Genomic DNA, 18,585 nt, shown 5'->3' with positions numbered 1-18,585 from the left:
ATAATGCGGTGAAGTGTAGAGATGCTGCGGCTAGAGACACACATGCATGCGTGGGTGATTTGGGTCTGTGACTGGACTATTCTGCAGTGAATCTGCACTTGAATCTGGATCTGCCGTCATTCCTGTTTTAGGACTGTGGTTGCCTGGTGGGTCGAGCTTTGGAATATAAAAACCTTTAGGAAGGTTGTGGATTTGAGTCCCTGCTTTGCCTTGCAGCCTCTGTTGGGCCCTTGAGCAAGAGATTTAACCCTCATGGCTCCTGGGGTGCTGTACAATGACCCTGCGCCAAACAAGCAGAACCGAACAGGTTGTGTACACTGCATTCCAGTTCATCCTATTTATTCTTCAAGTAATCATTTATTTATGCAGCTTCTTCGGTCTGGACCTGAGATTTGACCCTAGATGTATATATATTTTGGTTAGACCACTGGTTTGTTGGTTCTTGGTTGCACCTTGTGCCCAGTATCGACTCCATCAGCTCTCGATTCTAACCAGTGCCAGTTTGACCCTCAGCAGTCACCTACAAGTTCAAGCAGTTGACTAATTACGGTGCAAGCCTTGCTCAGGGATCCACAGCAACAACTTCCTTCTGATTTCAAGTCCAGTAACTTGACCACTGAGCTACCGCTGTCCACAGATACTCAAGAGCGCCACACCATCCTTTCCACGTAGAGAGCAGTGCAGATCAGCTCCCAGCCACAGTTGGGGTTGTGCATGGTCGGGGATTTCGGACCAGGGTGCCAAGACTTTTTCTGCTGCACCACAAATTTCTCCAGTTTTATTTCAGCATACAAGCATTTTAGTCTGCAACAATCCCAAATATGTTTCAAAGGATCCATACCATGCTCTATTTTGGCACTTCCGTGGCATTCTAGTCCCACGCTACCTTTAGGGTGCCTTCACATAAGAAGCAGCAAAACTGACCTTTTCAAAGCTCCTCCAATGAGACGAACTGTTTGATACATTTACATTTTCGGCATTTAGCAGACAGTTTTATCCAAAGCGACTTACAGTACTGTGACAGTGTATTGTCTAAGCAATTGAGGGATAAGGGCCTTGCTCAAGGGCCCAGCAGTGGCAACCTGGCAGTGGTGGGCTTGAACCAGTGACCTTCTGATTACAAGTTCAGTACCTTAACCGCTAGGCTACAACTGATACGCGGCGATAAAAGTGACTCACGCCGTACAAACCAAGTCAAGTCAACTTTATTTATATAGCGCTTTTTACAATAGACATTCTCAAAGCAACTTTACAAAATCCAGGACCAACAGATACAAAAACCCCTGTTGAGCAAGCCGAGGGTGACAGTGGCAAGGAAAAACTCCCTGAAAATGACAGAAAGAAACCTTGAGAGGAACCAGACTCAGCAGGGCCCGTCCTTCTTGGATGCTTTAAATGAATAAGATTTACACAAATCACAAAAACACAGAATTAAAATGAACTAAAAGTTATAACTAGCAATAAATAAATCCAGTCTGTGATAAAGACTGTGTAGTGAGTTCTTGACATTCTTGGTGCAAACACGCCAGGTTCCCGTCACATCCGGCAGGAGCAGCATCGTTGGCACGGCAGTCTCGACTTCATTCCTTAACCTCGGGCAGGTAAACAGGGTTCCATCAGTAAAACAAGTTTACCGTGATTTATTGCAGTAAAACAGCGAGTGAGGAATGTGATTAGTGGAGGAACTTATGAGCAGTAATAATGAAGAGAAGTTTAGTGCTCCTGTCTCCTTCTTTTACTACATTAAACCACGTTAAGCTTTATTTAGACTCTGGGAGAATCTGATTCTCACCATTTCTCAGAAGCTGGAGCTGTAACACAAGTTTAAAAGTGAAACAGGGAGGAGAATCCAGATAAACACAGATACACGTGGAGCTGTAACACTGGATCTGACGCTTATTCCACGCAAACGCAGATCAAACGCAAACGCAGATCACAACTCATCCGGCTCATCCAGTTCATTAGAAGGCCGTTTTTGAGTAGCAGTCCATGTGCACTACTACTCAAACCCCGGCCTCAGTACTTGGTGGAACTTCCTTCTGCCTTGATGACCTCTAATAAGCGATTTCGGTGAGTGCTAACAAGCTTCTGCTGCCTCTCTTGTGGAATCTTCACACGTTCTTCTCCAGCAAAGGCTTCCAGCTCTTCACACCAAAGATCTTCTACAGGACTTCAATCTGGAGTCTGAGAAGATCCACTCCCAATTATCACCAAGTATGAGTTTAACCACAGAAGGCAGAACGTTCCTCATAAAAAAAAAAACCTTGTTATTTCTGCAATATCACTGACCCCCTCCATGCTTGACCACCTGTGTGGTGTTCTGGTCATAAGTCATTGATTCATGTAGTCAATCAGTTCCAGTTTTGATTCGTCACTTGATAGAACTGTGTCTCAGAACCCTGCAGGCCTGTCCAAATTCCTTCTGGTCTATTCCAATCCACCCTTCCGGTGCTTCTTGGTCAGGGGTGGTGTGCATCCTGGAGTCCTTGGTTCAGGTCCTGAACCATCAGGTCCTCCTGGGTTTTATCTCAGGCCTCTGAATGAAATTTTGGATTTGGAGCTTCTGACCCAAAATTCCCAATGAACTCTTGGAATGTTTAAGGTCTTGGAGATCTTCTTATACCTGTAGTCCTTTCGGTGCAGTGAAATGATTCCTCTCTCAGCTTTGTGAGCAGCTTTTTAGTTTACAGCATGGTTGCAACACACCGTGAACACTTGAATATCCGGATGGTGTTTGTGTAGCACATTTTTATTGAGTTGTGATGTCTCATCATGTTGTAACCAAACTTTAGGTCCTACTTTTTGAATCTGACCCGTCCTGTCAGGAATGGAACCAAAGTGTAAAACATGACGACAAATATTCCTTCAGTCCTTCAGCTTTTCGTGCCCGCCGTGCCCTCCGCTGTGCCCCACGGGGAGGCCCGACGTTTTTTCGGCGCTCTGGTAGAAATGGTCACGGCAGAGCTGCATTAATTACACAAAAACAAGAAGATGAAACGATTACACAGCGGATGATACGGTGGAGAGGACGCTAAACCCCGCGGGCGTGAGCGTGGGGTGTCGGTAATAACTGTCTGTCTTATTGTAATGATGGCGGTGGCGAGATGAAAGACCCCGAGGGGGTAGGTGTTGGTGCTCCGCAGCTTTTACGACTGCATACATAATGATCCGAAAGCGACGGATCAAAAGAAGAGAAATCCAGCTCGTCTCATATATCGGTCTCCGAGTCTAGATTTCTCTCTGTGTGGTATTTTTGTATTTGTCGGAAATGGACGTGAAACTCGGCTCGGTCCGGCTGAAGGGCAGAACGAGGTCAGAGCTCAGGAGGAAGATCAGGAGCAACAACAGTGAACACAGAGACCGAGGCGTCATTTCTTTATTAATTTGCAAGCAAAATTAGATCAATTCAACTCCCAACTGGCAGACGGTAGCCAATCATGTCTGTTTGTAGCCGCCCAGACAGCTGAGATTCGAACCTGCAAGCTCCAGATCTCAGCACTGGTGGACTTACTTGCTGTATCGCTGACCGTCACCCGATCGCCGAACGAATACGTTCTAAGTAAGGAATGAAAGGTTCAGTTCTGGCTAGGGCTGGCTTGATACCACTTTATGTCTGATACTGATACCGATACTGCAAATTGAGTATCTGCCGATTCCGATACGTCATTTCTCCTTTCAAACAACTAAGCAGTAATAATACACGTCTCAATGCACCATGGGTAAACTAGCTATCTAAATAACAACGCTCAGACGGTGTAACAAATATTCTAAAGGAATAAATACAGAAGCTACCACATCACACTTATACACACACAACATTTAGCAGCATTTTTGGCTTGATTAATAAGTGTCCACAATTGGAAGATGTGGCTGTCAATCAAACGCGATGGACCAATTAGAATTGACGCAGAGTTTGTTTGTTTTTTCGTTAAAGTTCTTTCACGTTTTTAGTTTATTAAAAACCGAAGCGCGCTTATTATTAAACCCTGCAGGATTTTGAAGAGGACGTCTGTGGCTAAACGGGAAACAGTGAAGTCTGTTTCATTTCATAACACTAATGGAGTAATCGTTGAGGAGACCGATTTATCCAAGTCCATTTTATCATTTATAAAGCGATTTTTTATTGTCTTTAAACAGTGTTTTAGATGTGGCAGTAGTAGATGATTTTTTAAAAATGCTAAAGGTTGAAGTAGATCAGTGTGTTTTAATTTCTGAATGTATGATTAATTCCTTATAATAACGTGTATTTCTCTTGTTTTAATTTCATATTCCCTAAATTGTAGGGTATATTTTATTATATTTTCTTTTAGTTTTCATTTTCTTAATTGCTTATCTCTCTTGTTTTCATTTCATATTCATATAATGATCCAAATAAATCATTTATAATAAATACCTACTTCTGTATGCTATGCATGCATCATTAAACCAATGTTTACATACCTCAATAAATACTAATTTTTGTCTGCTATGCATACACCATAAAAAGTTTACATGTATATAGTACCAAACTGTAAATTTTTATTCTTATTGCTTGTTTTTACACTGTAAGTGAATGTCGTATGTATACAAGAAGTTGTTGTTGTCTAATGTGAGCTGCTGCAACAAAGAAATTTCCTGCAAAGGATCAATAAAGAATCTATCTATCTATATTCCTTAAATTGTAGGGTATATTTTATTATATTTTCTTCTAGTTTTTCATGTTCTTAATTTTTAATCTCTCTTAATTGTAACTAAATGTTTGCAAGAAGTTTTTTTCCTTCCGATATCGGGTCCAGTGATTTGGGCCAATATCGGACCGATACCGAGTGTTGGATCGGTGCCAGCCCTAGTTCTGGCCTCAGGTTGCTTCCATTCTCATAATTTTAAAGACGGCGGTTCATAAGATCAGTGACCACAAAGCTACAGAGCGGACGTTTGAAACGCTAGCTCATCTGAACGTGTTGATATTTTTCTCCTCTCCGTCGATGGGGAACAGGAACGATGGGCTGGGTTTTGATCCCGGCGTGGACCTGTTCACCTTGAGATGGAGACGCTCTAATCTAATCACACCTCGACCACATGTGCATTAACATCAGCCCTTTAAGCACAATCTCATTAGGGCCGCTGGCAACATCCAGAGCCAACCTGCGCCGGATCTAATGGGCAACGGCAGTTTATCTGAAAGCTTTCAGGTGGTGAAACGGTCTGAAGCGCCGACCCAGCACTCAGAAAACACAGAGCTGAGACCGGGTGGTGCCACAGGCTCGGTCAGGCACTCGACGCGCACCATAGGCTGTGTCTGAGGGAGGGGAGGCCAATTGAACAGTCACCTATTCACTCCTACTGTCTGGTCAGGTGGTGGCAGGAACGGTCGAAGAGAACTGCGCTCCTCAAAACCTCCTGAGATGCCGTAAGAATCCGCTTTGGCGTGTTGGAGAGCGCTGGTGCTAGTCACACTGACCTTGTCTGTCTGACCTTGACCTTGTCTCACTGACCATCTCTTTGACCTTGTCTCTCTGACCATGTCTCTCTGACTTTGACCATGTCTCTCTGACCTTGTCTCTCTGACTCTGACCTTGTCTCTCTGACCTTGTCTCTCTGACCATGTCTCTCTGACTTTGACCATGTCTCTCTGATCTTGTCTCTCTGACCTTGTCTCTCTGACCATGTCTCTCTGACTTTGACCATGTCTCTCTGACCATGTCTCTCTGACCTTGTCTCTCTGACCATGTCTCTCTGACCATGTCTCTCTGACTTTGACCATGTCTCTCTGACTTTGACCATGTCTCTCTGACCTTGTCTCTCTGACCATGTCTCTCTGACCATGTCTCTCTGACCTTGTCTCTCTGACCATGTCTCTCTGACCATGTCTCTCTGACCATGTCTCTCTGACTTTGACCATGTCTTTCTGATCTTGTCTCTCTGACCATGTCTCTCTGACTTTGACCATGTCTCTCTGACCATGTCTCTCTGACCATGTCTCTCTGACCTTGTCTCTCTGACCTTGTCTCTCTGACCATGTCTCTCTGACCATGTCTCTCTGACTTTGACCATGTCTTTCTGATCTTGTCTCTCTGACCATGTCTCTCTGACTTTGACCATGTCTCTCTGACCATGTCTCTCTGACCATGTCTCTCTGACCTTGTCTCTCTGACCATGTCTCTCTGACCATGTCTCTCTGACCTTGTCTCTCTGACCATGTCTCTCTGACCATGTCTCTCTGACTTTGACCATGTCTCTCTGATCTTGTCTCTCTGACCTTGTCTCTCTGACCATGTCTCTCTGACTTTGACCATGTCTCTCTGACCATGTCTCTCTGACCTTGTCTCTCTGACCATGTCTCTCTGACCATGTCTCTCTGACTTTGACCATGTCTCTCTGACTTTGACCATGTCTCTCTGACCTTGTCTCTCTGACCATGTCTCTCTGACCATGTCTCTCTGACCTTGTCTCTCTGACCATGTCTCTCTGACTTTGACCATGTCTCTCTGACCATGTCTCTCTGACCATGTCTCTCTGACCTTGTCTCTCTGACCATGTCTCTCTGACCATGTCTCTCTGACTTTGACCATGTCTCTCTGACCTTGTCTCTCTGACCTTGTCTCTCTGACCATGTCTCTCTGACCATGTCTCTCTGACCATGTCTCTCTGACTTTGACCATGTCTCTTTGACCTTGTCTCTCTGACTTTGACCATGTCTCTCTGACCTTGTCTCTTTGACTTTGACCTTGTCTCACTGACTTTGACCTTGTCTCACTGACCTTGTCTCTCTGACTTTGACCATGTCTCTTTGACCATGTCTCTTTGACCATGTCTCTCTGACCTTGTCTCTTTGACTTTGACCTTGTCTCACTGACCTTGTCTCTCTGACTTTATCTCCTTCAGACTTTGTGTCTCTCTGTGTGACTTTTTAACCACGTGTCTCTCTGACTGTGTCTCTAAAACCTTGTTGAATGCTATTTTGTAGAAGAGTGAAGACTTTTATAGCTGCAGGGACTCCAGATTGTTGCCCAAGGTTTGGAACTGGAGATCCAGCCGGCTTATAGTCGAGCGTCCACATTATTTTGGTCGCTGAGTGTATCTGTATCTGGCTGCTCTGTTCTGTCTCTCTGACTTTGACCATGTCTCTCTGACCTTGTCTCTCTGACCATGTCTCTCTGACCATGTCTCTCTGACCTTGTCTCTCTGACCATGTCTCTCTGACCATGTCTCTCTGACCATGTCTCTCTGACTTTGACCATGTCTTTCTGATCTTGTCTCTCTGACCATGTCTCTCTGACTTTGACCATGTCTCTCTGACCATGTCTCTCTGACCATGTCTCTCTGACCTTGTCTCTCTGACCATGTCTCTCTGACCATGTCTCTCTGACTTTGACCATGTCTTTCTGATCTTGTCTCTCTGACCATGTCTCTCTGACTTTGACCATGTCTCTCTGACCATGTCTCTCTGACCATGTCTCTCTGACCTTGTCTCTCTGACCATGTCTCTCTGACCTTGTCTCTCTGACCATGTCTCTCTGACCATGTCTCTCTGACTTTGACCATGTCTCTCTGATCTTGTCTCTCTGACCTTGTCTCTCTGACCATGTCTCTCTGACTTTGACCATGTCTCTCTGATCTTGTCTCTCTGACCTTGTCTCTCTGACCATGTCTCTCTGACTTTGACCATGTCTCTCTGACCATGTCTCTCTGACCATGTCTCTCTGACCTTGTCTCTCTGACCATGTCTCTCTGACCATGTCTCTCTGACCATGTCTCTCTGACTTTGACCATGTCTCTCTGACCTTGTCTCTCTGACCATGTCTCTCTGACCATGTCTCTCTGACCTTGTCTCTCTGACCATGTCTCTCTGACTTGACTTTGACCATGTCTCTCTGACCTTGTCTCTCTGACCTTGTCTCTCTGACCATGTCTCTCTGACCATGTCTCTCTGACCATGTCTCTCTGACTTTGACCATGTCTCTTTGACCTTGTCTCTCTGTCTTTGACCATGTCTCTCTGACCTTGTCTCTTTGACTTTGACCTTGTCTCACTGACTTTGACCTTGTCTCACTGACCTTGTCTCTCTGACTTTGACCATGTCTCTTTGACCATGTCTCTTTGACCATGTCTCTCTGACCTTGTCTCTTTGACTTTGACCTTGTCTCACTGACCTTGTCTCTCTGACTTTATCTCCTTCAGACTTTGTGTCTCTCTGTGTGACTTTTTAACCACGTGTCTCTCTGACTGTGTCTCTAAAACCTTGTTGAATGCTATTTTGTAGAAGAGTGAAGACTTTTATAGCTGCAGGGACTCCAGATTGTTGCCCAAGGTTTGGAACTGGAGATCCAGCCGGCTTATAGTCGAGCGTCCACATTATTTTGGTCGCTGAGTGTATCTGTATCTGGCTGCTCTGTTCTGTAAAGCTTCTCTAACATGCCTGAGTTATTTTTATCTCCAGTTTGATGCACTAAGAGACATTTCTATGAGAAGGATCTGAGATGAACCTTGATCGTTTCTCTCTGATGTTCTCCAGGTCATGGCATGATCGTGGACGATGGGATGGACGTTTCCAGCCACTGGGGGAGGAAGCTGATGGCCTGGGAACCTGAGAACGTGACGCTGGAGAAGAACTGTACTGAGCCGGGTAAGTTGGACGCTACGGTTGATGCGGCGTGATGCTTATTGAGTTTGACGTTTGCAGATAACCTCCACACCTTTCAGCTACTCGTACTCCATTAACTTCTCAGTCTGGGCTGAAGAGCGCTAGCTGACGAGATTACACCTCCCAAATCTAGTCTGGTCATCTCCTCAGGGAAAGAACCTGCAGTCTTTCCTTACCTTCCTCCTCCTCCTCATCATCCTCCTCCTCTTCTTCTTCATCCTGCTCCACGGCGCCGAAGTGTGTACAGATAAATCACATCTTCTGTGAGGCCGACTGGCTCAGACGAAGAGAAGGTAGCTTTTCCAGTAATCAGATGGTCCAGCGCTCACTCGCCCCTCCTGACCGTTACATCCGACCAGAGATGTTCACAAGTCACAAAATACGAGTCTGAGTCAAGTCACGAGTCTTTAGGCTAGAGTCTGAGTCAGGTCACGAGTCTTTAGGCTAGAGTCCGAGTCAAGTCATGAGTCTTTAGGCTAGAGTCTGAGTCAGGTCACGAGTCTTTAGGCTAGAGTCTGAGTCAAGTCACGAGTCTTTAGGCTAGAGTCTGAGTCAAGTCACGAGTCTTTAGGCTAGAGTCTGAGTCAAGTCACGAGTCTTTAGGCTAGAGTCTGAGTCAAGTCACGAGTCTTTAGGCTAGAGTCTGAGTCAGGTCACAAGTCTTTAGGCTAGAGTCTGAGTCAAGTCACGAGTCTTTAGGCTAGAGTCTGAGTCAGGTCACGAGTCTTTAGGCTAGAGACTGAGTCAGGTCATGAGTCTTTAGGCTAGAGTTTGAGTCAGGTCACGAGTCTTTAGGCTAGAGTCTGAGTCAGGTCATGAGTCTTTAGGCTAGAGTTTGAGTCAGGTCACGAGTCTTTAGTCTACGCGAGTCTACACGAGTCTACACGAGTCAATATAATAAACACAAAACATATATTATAAATGTAGCGTAGAAATAAAGAAATAATCTGTAAGTTCAGATAAAAACATCAACAGATTAGCGAGTGTATTTAGCCGTTTTACTTCGTGTCTTTACTTTCCTCCTCATTGTGTAAATGAATGTAATTTCTGTAACAAGAAGGTTCCAGTTAAAAGCTTCAACTGATACGTTTTGTTTTCATTACAGAACAAAAGCGCTCGATAAATCACGGCACAGCGGCCAAAATCCCAACTACAGCAAAAACAATCATAACCGCTGCTTACCTTAGCTTCTGTTCTTCCAGATGCTATTACATTTATAAGCGTGTGTCCCATTAGGAACAGAATCCGTTATTTTGTAAATGTGCTTATAATTAAAAACCTCCAAACGTTTCCCGGTGGTGAAGTAAAACAGGAAGTCGTTAGAAAGCCGATCGAGCGTTTCATTACCGCGTCATCTGTGTGACGCAAACTGAATACATGCAAATAACAGCATTTCTTACTAACAATTACAATCAGAAGCTCTGATTTGAAACGGGACGTCCGACGAGCTCAGGATCAGGCGTCCAGATACTTTTGTCCCTATAGTGTATTTTAGGAACCCTGAGTGGACAGTAAGTCTATCCGCCGCGGGACTGCTGACCTGCTGCGTTATCAATACCTGAACCTGAATAAACAGGAAATTAAAACTGAGGGACACATCAAGGATGTTTGTACCTTAACACAACAAATAACGGTGTGGCTGTCTGACTGTGTCTTATTGTGGCTGAGATTGTGTCTGTGTCCGATTGTGTTTGTGTTTAGGTCTGTGTTTGTGTCCGACTGTGATTGTGTATGTGTCTAATTGTGTTTGTCTGATTGTGCGTTACTGTGTTTGCGATTGTGTTTGATTGTGTCTGATTGTGTTTGCGTCTGTGTTTGTCTGATTGTGTCAATGTTCAGGTCTGTTTGTGTCTGGTTGTGTTTGTGTCTGTAATTGTGCCTGTCTGTGTTTGCATCTGGGTCTGATTGTGTCTGTGTTCAGATCTGATTGTGTCTAATTGTGTTTGTGTCTGGTTGTGTCTGTCTGTGTTTGCATCTGGGTCTGATTGTGTCTGTGTTCAGATCTGATTGTGTCTGTGTTTAGGCCTGATTGTGTCTGTGTTCAGATCTGATTGTGTCTAATTGTGTTTGTGTCTGGTTGTGTCTGTCTGTGTTTGCATCTGTGTTTAGGTCTGATTGTGTCTGTGTTTAGGTCTGATTGTCTCTAGGCCTTGTCTGACCTTGAACTTGTCTCTCTGACCTCGTCTCTCTGACTTTGACCTTGTCTCTCTGACCTTATCTTTCTGATCTTGACCTCGTCTCTCTGACTTTGACCTTGTCTCTCTGACCTTGTCTTTCTGATCTTGACCTTGTCTCTCTGACTTTGACCTTGTCTCTCTGACCTTGTCTTTCTGATCTTGACCTTGTCTCTCTGACTTTGACCTTGTCTCTCTGACCTTGTCTTTCTGATCTTGACCTTGTCTCTCTGACTTTGACCTTGTCTCTCTGACCTTGTCTTTCTGATCTTGACCTCGTCTCTCTGACCTTGACCTTGTCTCTCTGACCTTGTCTCTCTGAGAGTCTGTGGCCCATACATGGTGTCGTACATGATTTGTGGTCTGCGCTGGTGCGGTACGAGACCCTGGAACCAGTTCCTGTGTGTGTGCTGGAATAAAGCGATGATAAACAGGAGGTACAGAATGTTTGGGTGCAGGAGCTAATTAAAAAAGATCGAGTGTTCCCTCTCCTGCTGCTGAACTAATTGCTAATTGTGTCCTTTCTCATGCTGCATAAACATAAGTTATAGATTTTAGCTGGACTGCTGTGTGTGTGTGTGTGTGTGTGTGTGTGTGTGTGTGCGCCAAGATTCAAACTCCGATGTTTTACTGTTATGACCGACTCAAACAGCAGCAATAGATGAGCGATCGTCTCTGACTTTACATCTACAAGGTGGACCAACTAGGTAGGAGTGTCTAATAGAGTGGACAGTGAGTGGACACGATATTTAAAAACTCCAGCAGCACTGCTGAGTCTGATCCACTCATACCAGCACAACACACTAACACACCACCACCATGTCAGTGTCACTGCAGTGCTGAGAATGATCCACCACCTAAATAATACCTGCTCTGTGGTGGTCCTGTGGGGGTCCTGACCATTGAAGAACAACATGAAAGGGGGTAACAAAGCATGCAGAGAAACATATGGACTACAGTCAGTAATTGTAGAACTACAAAGTGCTCCTATATGGTAAGTGGAGCTGATCAAATGGACAGTGAGTGTAGAAACAAGGAGGTGGTTTTAATGTTATGGCTGATCGGTGTATATATTAATAAAACGAGGCGCTTGGATTTTGGATAAATGGTGTCGTGTTCTCGTTAGCGTTATGAGAGCAGATGGATCGGCGTCTGCATCCGAGCGAGCTTCATATTCGCTTTGATGTTCCAGTGATCCAGCTTTTCTTCATTAGTGCGGAAAAGCAAAACGCATCGTTATATAACACCTAGAAACTCGTGTGTGTGTGTGTGCTCAGCTGGATAAAGGAGTTAATTGGGCAGATTGGAGGGCAGCACTGAGGATTCTGCTGATCAGCACACTGTGGACAGTCTGGTATTGACACTGTTCAGTCATCCAGAGCAACAACAGCTGGATTCACTTCCAGCTGTTTTATACACCATCTATACATTAACACGATATGAGCACCGTACATTAAGAAGCCAGATACAGAGAGATTAACTGTGGTCACGTGTGTTGGAACTGTTCACACAAACACTGTTATCAGTGTTTGAAGGAGGGAAGGTCGGACAGGGTTTCTACCCGCTCATGAGGTCATCATTAAACAGTAGCTGATTGGTTGGGTTTGATGCTTTGATCTGTTGAATAGTTGGAGATGTTTATGAGGTAAATAATTCGGACCCGCCGCTACAGGCTGCTTTTATTCTCCCGCTCTGTTGCTGGTGGGAATTAAACCGTGTGGTCGGGTGATGCAGGCTGGCGCATTCGGTGCGATCATGTGGAGGGTTAAAGGTCACGGTGGCGAGCAGATTGTGCAGCAGAGGGATTTACAGCGTGGAGGGGATTGGTGTGTACGCTCTACTCAACGTGGAATCAAGCACCACTACTGCGTGAATCTGACAGTGATTATCGTGTAGTGTTGATGTAATGTTTATTGTGTAGTGTAGTGTTTGTATAGTGCTTATTGTGTAGCTTAGTGTTGATGTGTTTTGTGTTAGTGTAATGTAGATAGTGTTTATGGTATTGTGTAGTGCTTGTGTAGTGGTGTTGTAGTGTTTATTGTGTGGTGTAGTGCTTGTGTAGTGGTGTTGTAGTGTTTATTGTGTGGTGTAGTGCTTGTGTAGTGGTGTTGTAGTGTTTATTGTGTGGTGTAGTGCTTGTGTAGTGGTGTTGTAGTGTTTATTGTGTGGTATAGTGCTTGTGTAGTGGTGTTGTAGTGTTTATTGTGTAGTGTAGTGCTTGTGTAGTGGTGTTGTAGTGTTTATTGTGTAGTGTAGTGCTTGTGTAGTGGTGTTGTAGTGTTTATTGTGTAGTGTAGTGCTTGTGTAGTGGTGTTGTAGTGTTTATTGTGTAGTGTAGTGCTTGTGTAGTGGTGTTGTAGTGTTTATTGTGTGGTATAGTGCTTGTGTAGTGGTGTTGTAGTGTTTATTGTGTAGTGTAGTGCTTGTGTAGTGGTGTTGTAGTGTTTATTGTGTAGTGTAGTGCTTGTGTAGTGGTGTTGTAGTGTTTATTGTGTAGTGTAGTGCTTGTGTAGTGGTGTTGTAGTGTTTATTGTGTAGTGTAGTGCTTGTGTAGTGGTGTTGTAGTGTTTATTGTGTAGTGTAGTGCTTGTGTAGTGGTGTTGTAGTGTTTATTGTGTGGTGTAGTGTTGTTTTTATGGTAATGTGTAATGTAATTTTGATGGTAGCATGTAGTTATGTGGAGTTGTGTTTATGATACTGTTGTGTTAATATAGTGTTTATGGTATAGTGTAGTGTTTGTTGTGTAGTGTAGTGTGTGTTGTGTTTAGGGCTGTCGCGGTGAAAGAATTTCCCCTTGCGATATTCAGCCTGTCTTAATATCGCGGTATGCGGTGATATCGCCATTTTTTTTGTTTTTTGAAAATGACTTAATTGATCTGGATTTTAGAGCTATATAAACAAGCTTTATTGTTAGGCTATGATTCGGTATATTATTGCTTTATAATGACAAAGATGGGACAGCTTTAAGACCAATGAAATGCGTGTTTAATGTTAAATACAGAACAGAGCAGGGATGCGTGTCTTTTCTCTATTAAAAAAAGGTTTAAATTAAGCTTCTAGCCTAGGCTAGATATGCACTGTGAAACGAAAAAAAAAGAGTTCAGGCTAAATATTCTAAATGCACATCTAATCAAAATATGGTAAAAAAAAAATAGAATAAAGAATAAAGTCTGTAAGAGTTTAAACCTGCGTTATCATGCGCGCTAGAAGAACCAACATGTTCACCTGATGTGGTTTAGAGAGGATCTGAGTGGGGTAGAGATGTTCCCGACGTTACCGATGTTACACTAATACACGTGTACTGATCCTGCATGCGACTTTACAGAGCAAAGCAAATCTAGCCTGGTTATCGCGCCACTATTAACTATCTATTTAGTAGATATAATTAACATAACAATATATACTACATTTTAAGTTATTATTCGTTTCAATACATTTTTATTCAACGAAAAAAATCATTTAAATCATTCCAGCAAGCCAGCAAGAGAATATTTGCAGGCTGCAATGCCATATTACCCGTCATTAAGTGTTTAAGTACGCCAAGGCTGTTTGAATATAGTCTAAATTACAAGTATTTTATTGAGTGTGAACTCAATTTGATCATTAATAAACTTGCCTATAATTCATGTTGCGATTGTTTACACTTTAAAACACAAAGCCTGAAACTCAGCAGCAACGGATGCAAACAGTTGGCAGGAAAATGTCGCTCTTAGCTCATTTTCATTATGAATTTATTTAACATTTATTACGCCCGAATGTAAGCGTAAAACAAGATGGACCCTGCAACAAAACAAACAAACAAAAAAAAAAAGATTAGAAAGAAAGAAAGAAAAAACGTGAATATCGCGGTGATGCGGTTGCTTGGCATGCCCTGCGGTTGGCTGGTCTATACCGCGATATCTCAAAATTGCGGTTAGCGCAACAGCCCTAGTTGTGTTGATGTAGTGTTTATAGTCTGGTGTTTATATTGTGTATTGTAGTGTTTCTTATGTAGGCTAGTGTTGATGTAGTGTTTATTGTGTAGTGTTGTGTAGTGTTTATTGTTTAGTGTAGTGTTTGTTGTAGTGTTGATAGTGTTTGTGTAGTGTAATGTTGATGTAGTGTTTATGGTATTGTGTAGTGCTTGTGTAGTGGTGTTTGGTGTAGTGTTTGTAGTGTAGTGTAGTGTGTATATTGTGTAGTGTAGTGTTTGTTGTGTAGTGCTTGTGTAGTGTTGATGTAGTGTTTATGTAGTGTAGTGAAGTGTTTGTGCAGTGTTTGTTCAGTGTTTATTGTGTTGTGTAATGTTGTGTTGTGTAGTGTTTGTGGGGTGGTGTTGATGTGTTTATTGTGAAGTGTAGTGTTTAGTGTAGTGCTTATGTAGTGCTTATTGTGTAGTGTTTAGTGTAGTGCTTATGTAGTGTTTATTGTGTAGTGTTTAGTGTAGTGCTTATGAAGTGTTTATAGTGTAGTGTTGTAGTGTTTGTGGGGTGGTGTTGATGCAGTGTTTATTATCTAGTGTAGTATTTATTGTGTTGTGTAGTGTTTATTGTGTAGTGTTCATTGTGTGGTGTTTATAGTGTAGTGTTCATTGTGTGGTGTTTATAGTGTATTGTTGTGTAGTGTTTCTTGTGTTGTGTAGTGTTTCTTGTGCTCTGTTTATTGTGTTGTGTAGTGTTTATTGTGTAGTGCTTATTGTGTTGTGTAGTGTTTAGTGTAGTGTTTATTGTGTTGTGTAGTGTTTGTTGTGTAGTGTTGGTCTGCATTAGGAAGCGTCTCTCTCAGTGTGCTCTGATGATGAATAATTCAGGCTGTTTGTGGGGCGTCTGCAGCAGGAATCATAAATTATCTGGATTTATTTAATTTGCTGTTAAACCGGCAGCACATCAGAAGTTCTGACGTTTATGATGTGTAGATTATTAAACATGAACGTTTATGTACCGGGTGATAAATCCAGTCATCATAATAATGTCCAGTATAAACACTCACGCTGTTTCTGCCCTCCCCTGACCTGTGGGACGGTCAGTACATAATGAACCTGTTCAGGTCTCGGGCTGTGATGGACGTTCTGGGTCAGATGTTGATTAGCTTGAAACGCTTGAATCACTCTTTGCCTCAGGAACGAGATGATGATCGTAAACTCTGGACTTTATATTTTATTTTATGTGGTTATTGAAGTGAAAACTCTACAGGGGTCAACAGCCCCCCTCTCTCCGCCTCCCCAGAGGAACGAGCTGTTCTGTTTTTCCTCCTGAGAGTTTCGGGAGGCGTCATTAGGAGCGAAGACGAGCGGAGTGTGAACCGGACAGCTGTTTTCCGAGGCAGCATCTAAAGAGCTGCAGGTATTTGGTTTGAAGTGTGGGAGGTCCTCAGGTTCTCCATACCCGTGTAGATGTGTATAAAGAACAAACCCTTTATTGAAAACTATAGGCTTATATACACTAACCACTGGTGAGCACAGGTCCCCTCCGAAACTAACTGAGCTTATAGTCAGCACACTTTTATTGAATGTAAAATCTTATATATTATTTTTCACCTGACCTCTGTTGTTCAGCGGTTAAGGTGCTGGACGGACTCCTGAAACAGCCTGCGTGTTGATATTTAATAAAAGCGTATCTCTGATATCTGGGATCATGTTTCCTCCGAGTCTGCATGATGTGAACCAGCGCAGGCGAACACACGAGGAAATAAAAGAGGCGTGAGGGCGACTGTGGTGGTGACGAGGGTCACCTTGACCTGCGGGAGACATTCATCTACACGGTGCTATTTTCGGAGCGGACGTCAGACGCTCCGTCCCACCCCGCTCCTGTTCCACGTGTTCTGCTGCTGTCGGCCGGGTTCTGAACAGCGTCAGGTTCAGGACCGTTAATGTGGAGCTCTGAATACTGATCAGATTTTTGGGGTTTGAGGTTGAGAGGGGGGGGTACTGCACTTCTAGAGCTCTATGGTTCTTCAGGTAGTGTGGGTGTCACTGATCCAGGGTTTTGGGGAGCTGCGTTGTGAATCTACATTTAGGTGAAGCATAGCAGGTTCTCCACATGTCTGCAGGTATATTAGCTGCCCTAAATGAACCCCAGTTGACACCCTGTGTAGGATCGGCACCTTGGTCACCCAGGTAACTCCTGGGGATATTCCTAAATTATTTCCAGGCTCCATGTGGTACAGAATTTCTCCCGCAGTTCTTTGCCCAGTGTGATGTGCCTGAAACAACTTTAGCGCCAGCCAGCAGGGGGCGTCCCTGAATTAGAAGAATCGTGAGTATTGCCATCCCCGATCAGCAGGGGCCGCACTAGCCCTAATGACCAGTAACCCTGTTTCAGCCTTCGTCCCTCCTCCTGAAGACACACAGCCAATCATGTGTCTGTTAAGGCGCAGAGCTGAGATTCGAACTTGAGACCTAGAGGGCTAGTGTTGTACCGCTGTACCACTCGAGCGCTGACAAAAGTGACCATTGCTGAGGAGGGCAGGAGTCTCAGCACATACAGAGGACCATGCTACTTTTTGTATTCTTCCTCCACTTGGATCAGTGCCTCGACCAGACAGTACGAGTCGAAGTGGCAAGAAGGTGACCGCTGATCTGACCTCCCGTCCCTCAGACTCCCTCAGGAAGTTGTGTCTGTTGGTCCCTTGGTTAGGTGGTAGCACAGCTGGGGTTGGAACCTGACCCAGATTTCTGTGTTGGGGAGCTGGCGTATGAGGTTGCTGCGCCACAGGACGGCACCTGATGTGGTTTCAGTCGCCCGCGGTTGACGTCCCTCATGCCGACAGTCGGTCGATGGTTTCCTGTCTCACTTCTGCTGGATCTGAGTTTGTCGTTGGTCCTGGTGCAGGTTTATTTACTGCAGTCGCTGCCAAACAGCTCGACTCAAGTTCAGGTTGCTGCAGTAAATCCCCAAACTGCACTTAAAGACTGTCTGAGCTAAGTGTGTGTGTGTGTGTGTGTGTGTGTGTGTGTGTGTGTGTGTGTGTGTGTGTGTGTTGCAGCTATCCACGAGTTTCCTAATGATTACTTCACCAACGCTGAGAGGAAGAGTGGAGCTGTACTGCTACACATCCTAGCGGTGAGAATCGTTTTACTCCTCTGTCTCCTCCTCTTCATCTTCTTCTTATCTATTTCTCCTCCTCTTTATCTTCCTCTTCCTAATACTGTTCATCTTCATTGTTTCTCTTTCTTTTCATCTTCCCGTCTTCCACTGTCTTCTCTCTGTCTCCTCCTCTTATCTGTCTCCTCCTCTTCATCTTTCTCCTCCTGTTCATTCTCCTTTTTCTCCTCCTGTTTATCTTCCTCTTATCTGTCTCCCCCTCTTCATCTTCATCTTTCTTCTCCTGTCAATACTTTGTCTCCTCCTGTTCATCCTCCCTGATCTGTTCCTGTTCATCTTCCTTCATCTCCTCCTGTTATTCCTCCTTTTTTATCTTCCTGTTCCTTTTCCTTTGTCTCCTTCTGTTGATCTTTATTCGTCTCATGTTAATGTTCCCATCTCCTCCTGTTTATCTTTCTCTCTTCTTGTTCATCCTCCATCTCCTCCTATTCATCCTCCTTTTTTCTCTTCCTGTTCATCTTCATCTTTCTCCTTCTGTTCACCTTCCTTTCTCCTCCTGTTTGTCCTTTTTTCTCCTCCTGTTCATCTTTCTCTCATCTGCTTCTCCTCCTCATCTTCACCTTTCTTCTTCTTTTAATACTTTTCTGTATCCTACTGTTCATCCTCCCCTACCTCCTTCTGTTTATTTTTCTCTTTTTCTGTTCATCCTCCTTTATTCTCCTCCTGTTCATCTTTCCCCGTCTCCTTGTTTTCATCTTCGTTTGTC

At 44.0% G+C, this 18,585-nt stretch overlaps 1 protein-coding gene across 2 annotated transcripts in view; it reads left to right on the top strand.

Moving 5' to 3' along the window:
• Positions 1-18,585, top strand: part of slc24a4b (solute carrier family 24 member 4b) — a 33,174-nt gene that overhangs the window by 1,598 nt on the left and 12,991 nt on the right. For both annotated transcript variants that reach the window (XM_063000997.1, XM_063000996.1), the window contains exons 2-3: positions 8,495-8,605; positions 17,761-17,837. In XM_063000997.1, coding sequence (XP_062857067.1) covers positions 8,495-8,605; positions 17,761-17,837 — 188 coding nt within the window. The remainder of the gene's footprint in view (positions 1-8,494; positions 8,606-17,760; positions 17,838-18,585) is intronic.

This window comes from Trichomycterus rosablanca, chromosome 9 (assembly GCF_030014385.1).
Source record: "Trichomycterus rosablanca isolate fTriRos1 chromosome 9, fTriRos1.hap1, whole genome shotgun sequence".
Taxonomy (NCBI): domain Eukaryota; kingdom Metazoa; phylum Chordata; class Actinopteri; order Siluriformes; family Trichomycteridae; genus Trichomycterus; species Trichomycterus rosablanca.
The sequence above is the reverse complement of the archived record's forward strand: the minus strand, read 5'-3'. Positions and strand labels throughout refer to the sequence as shown.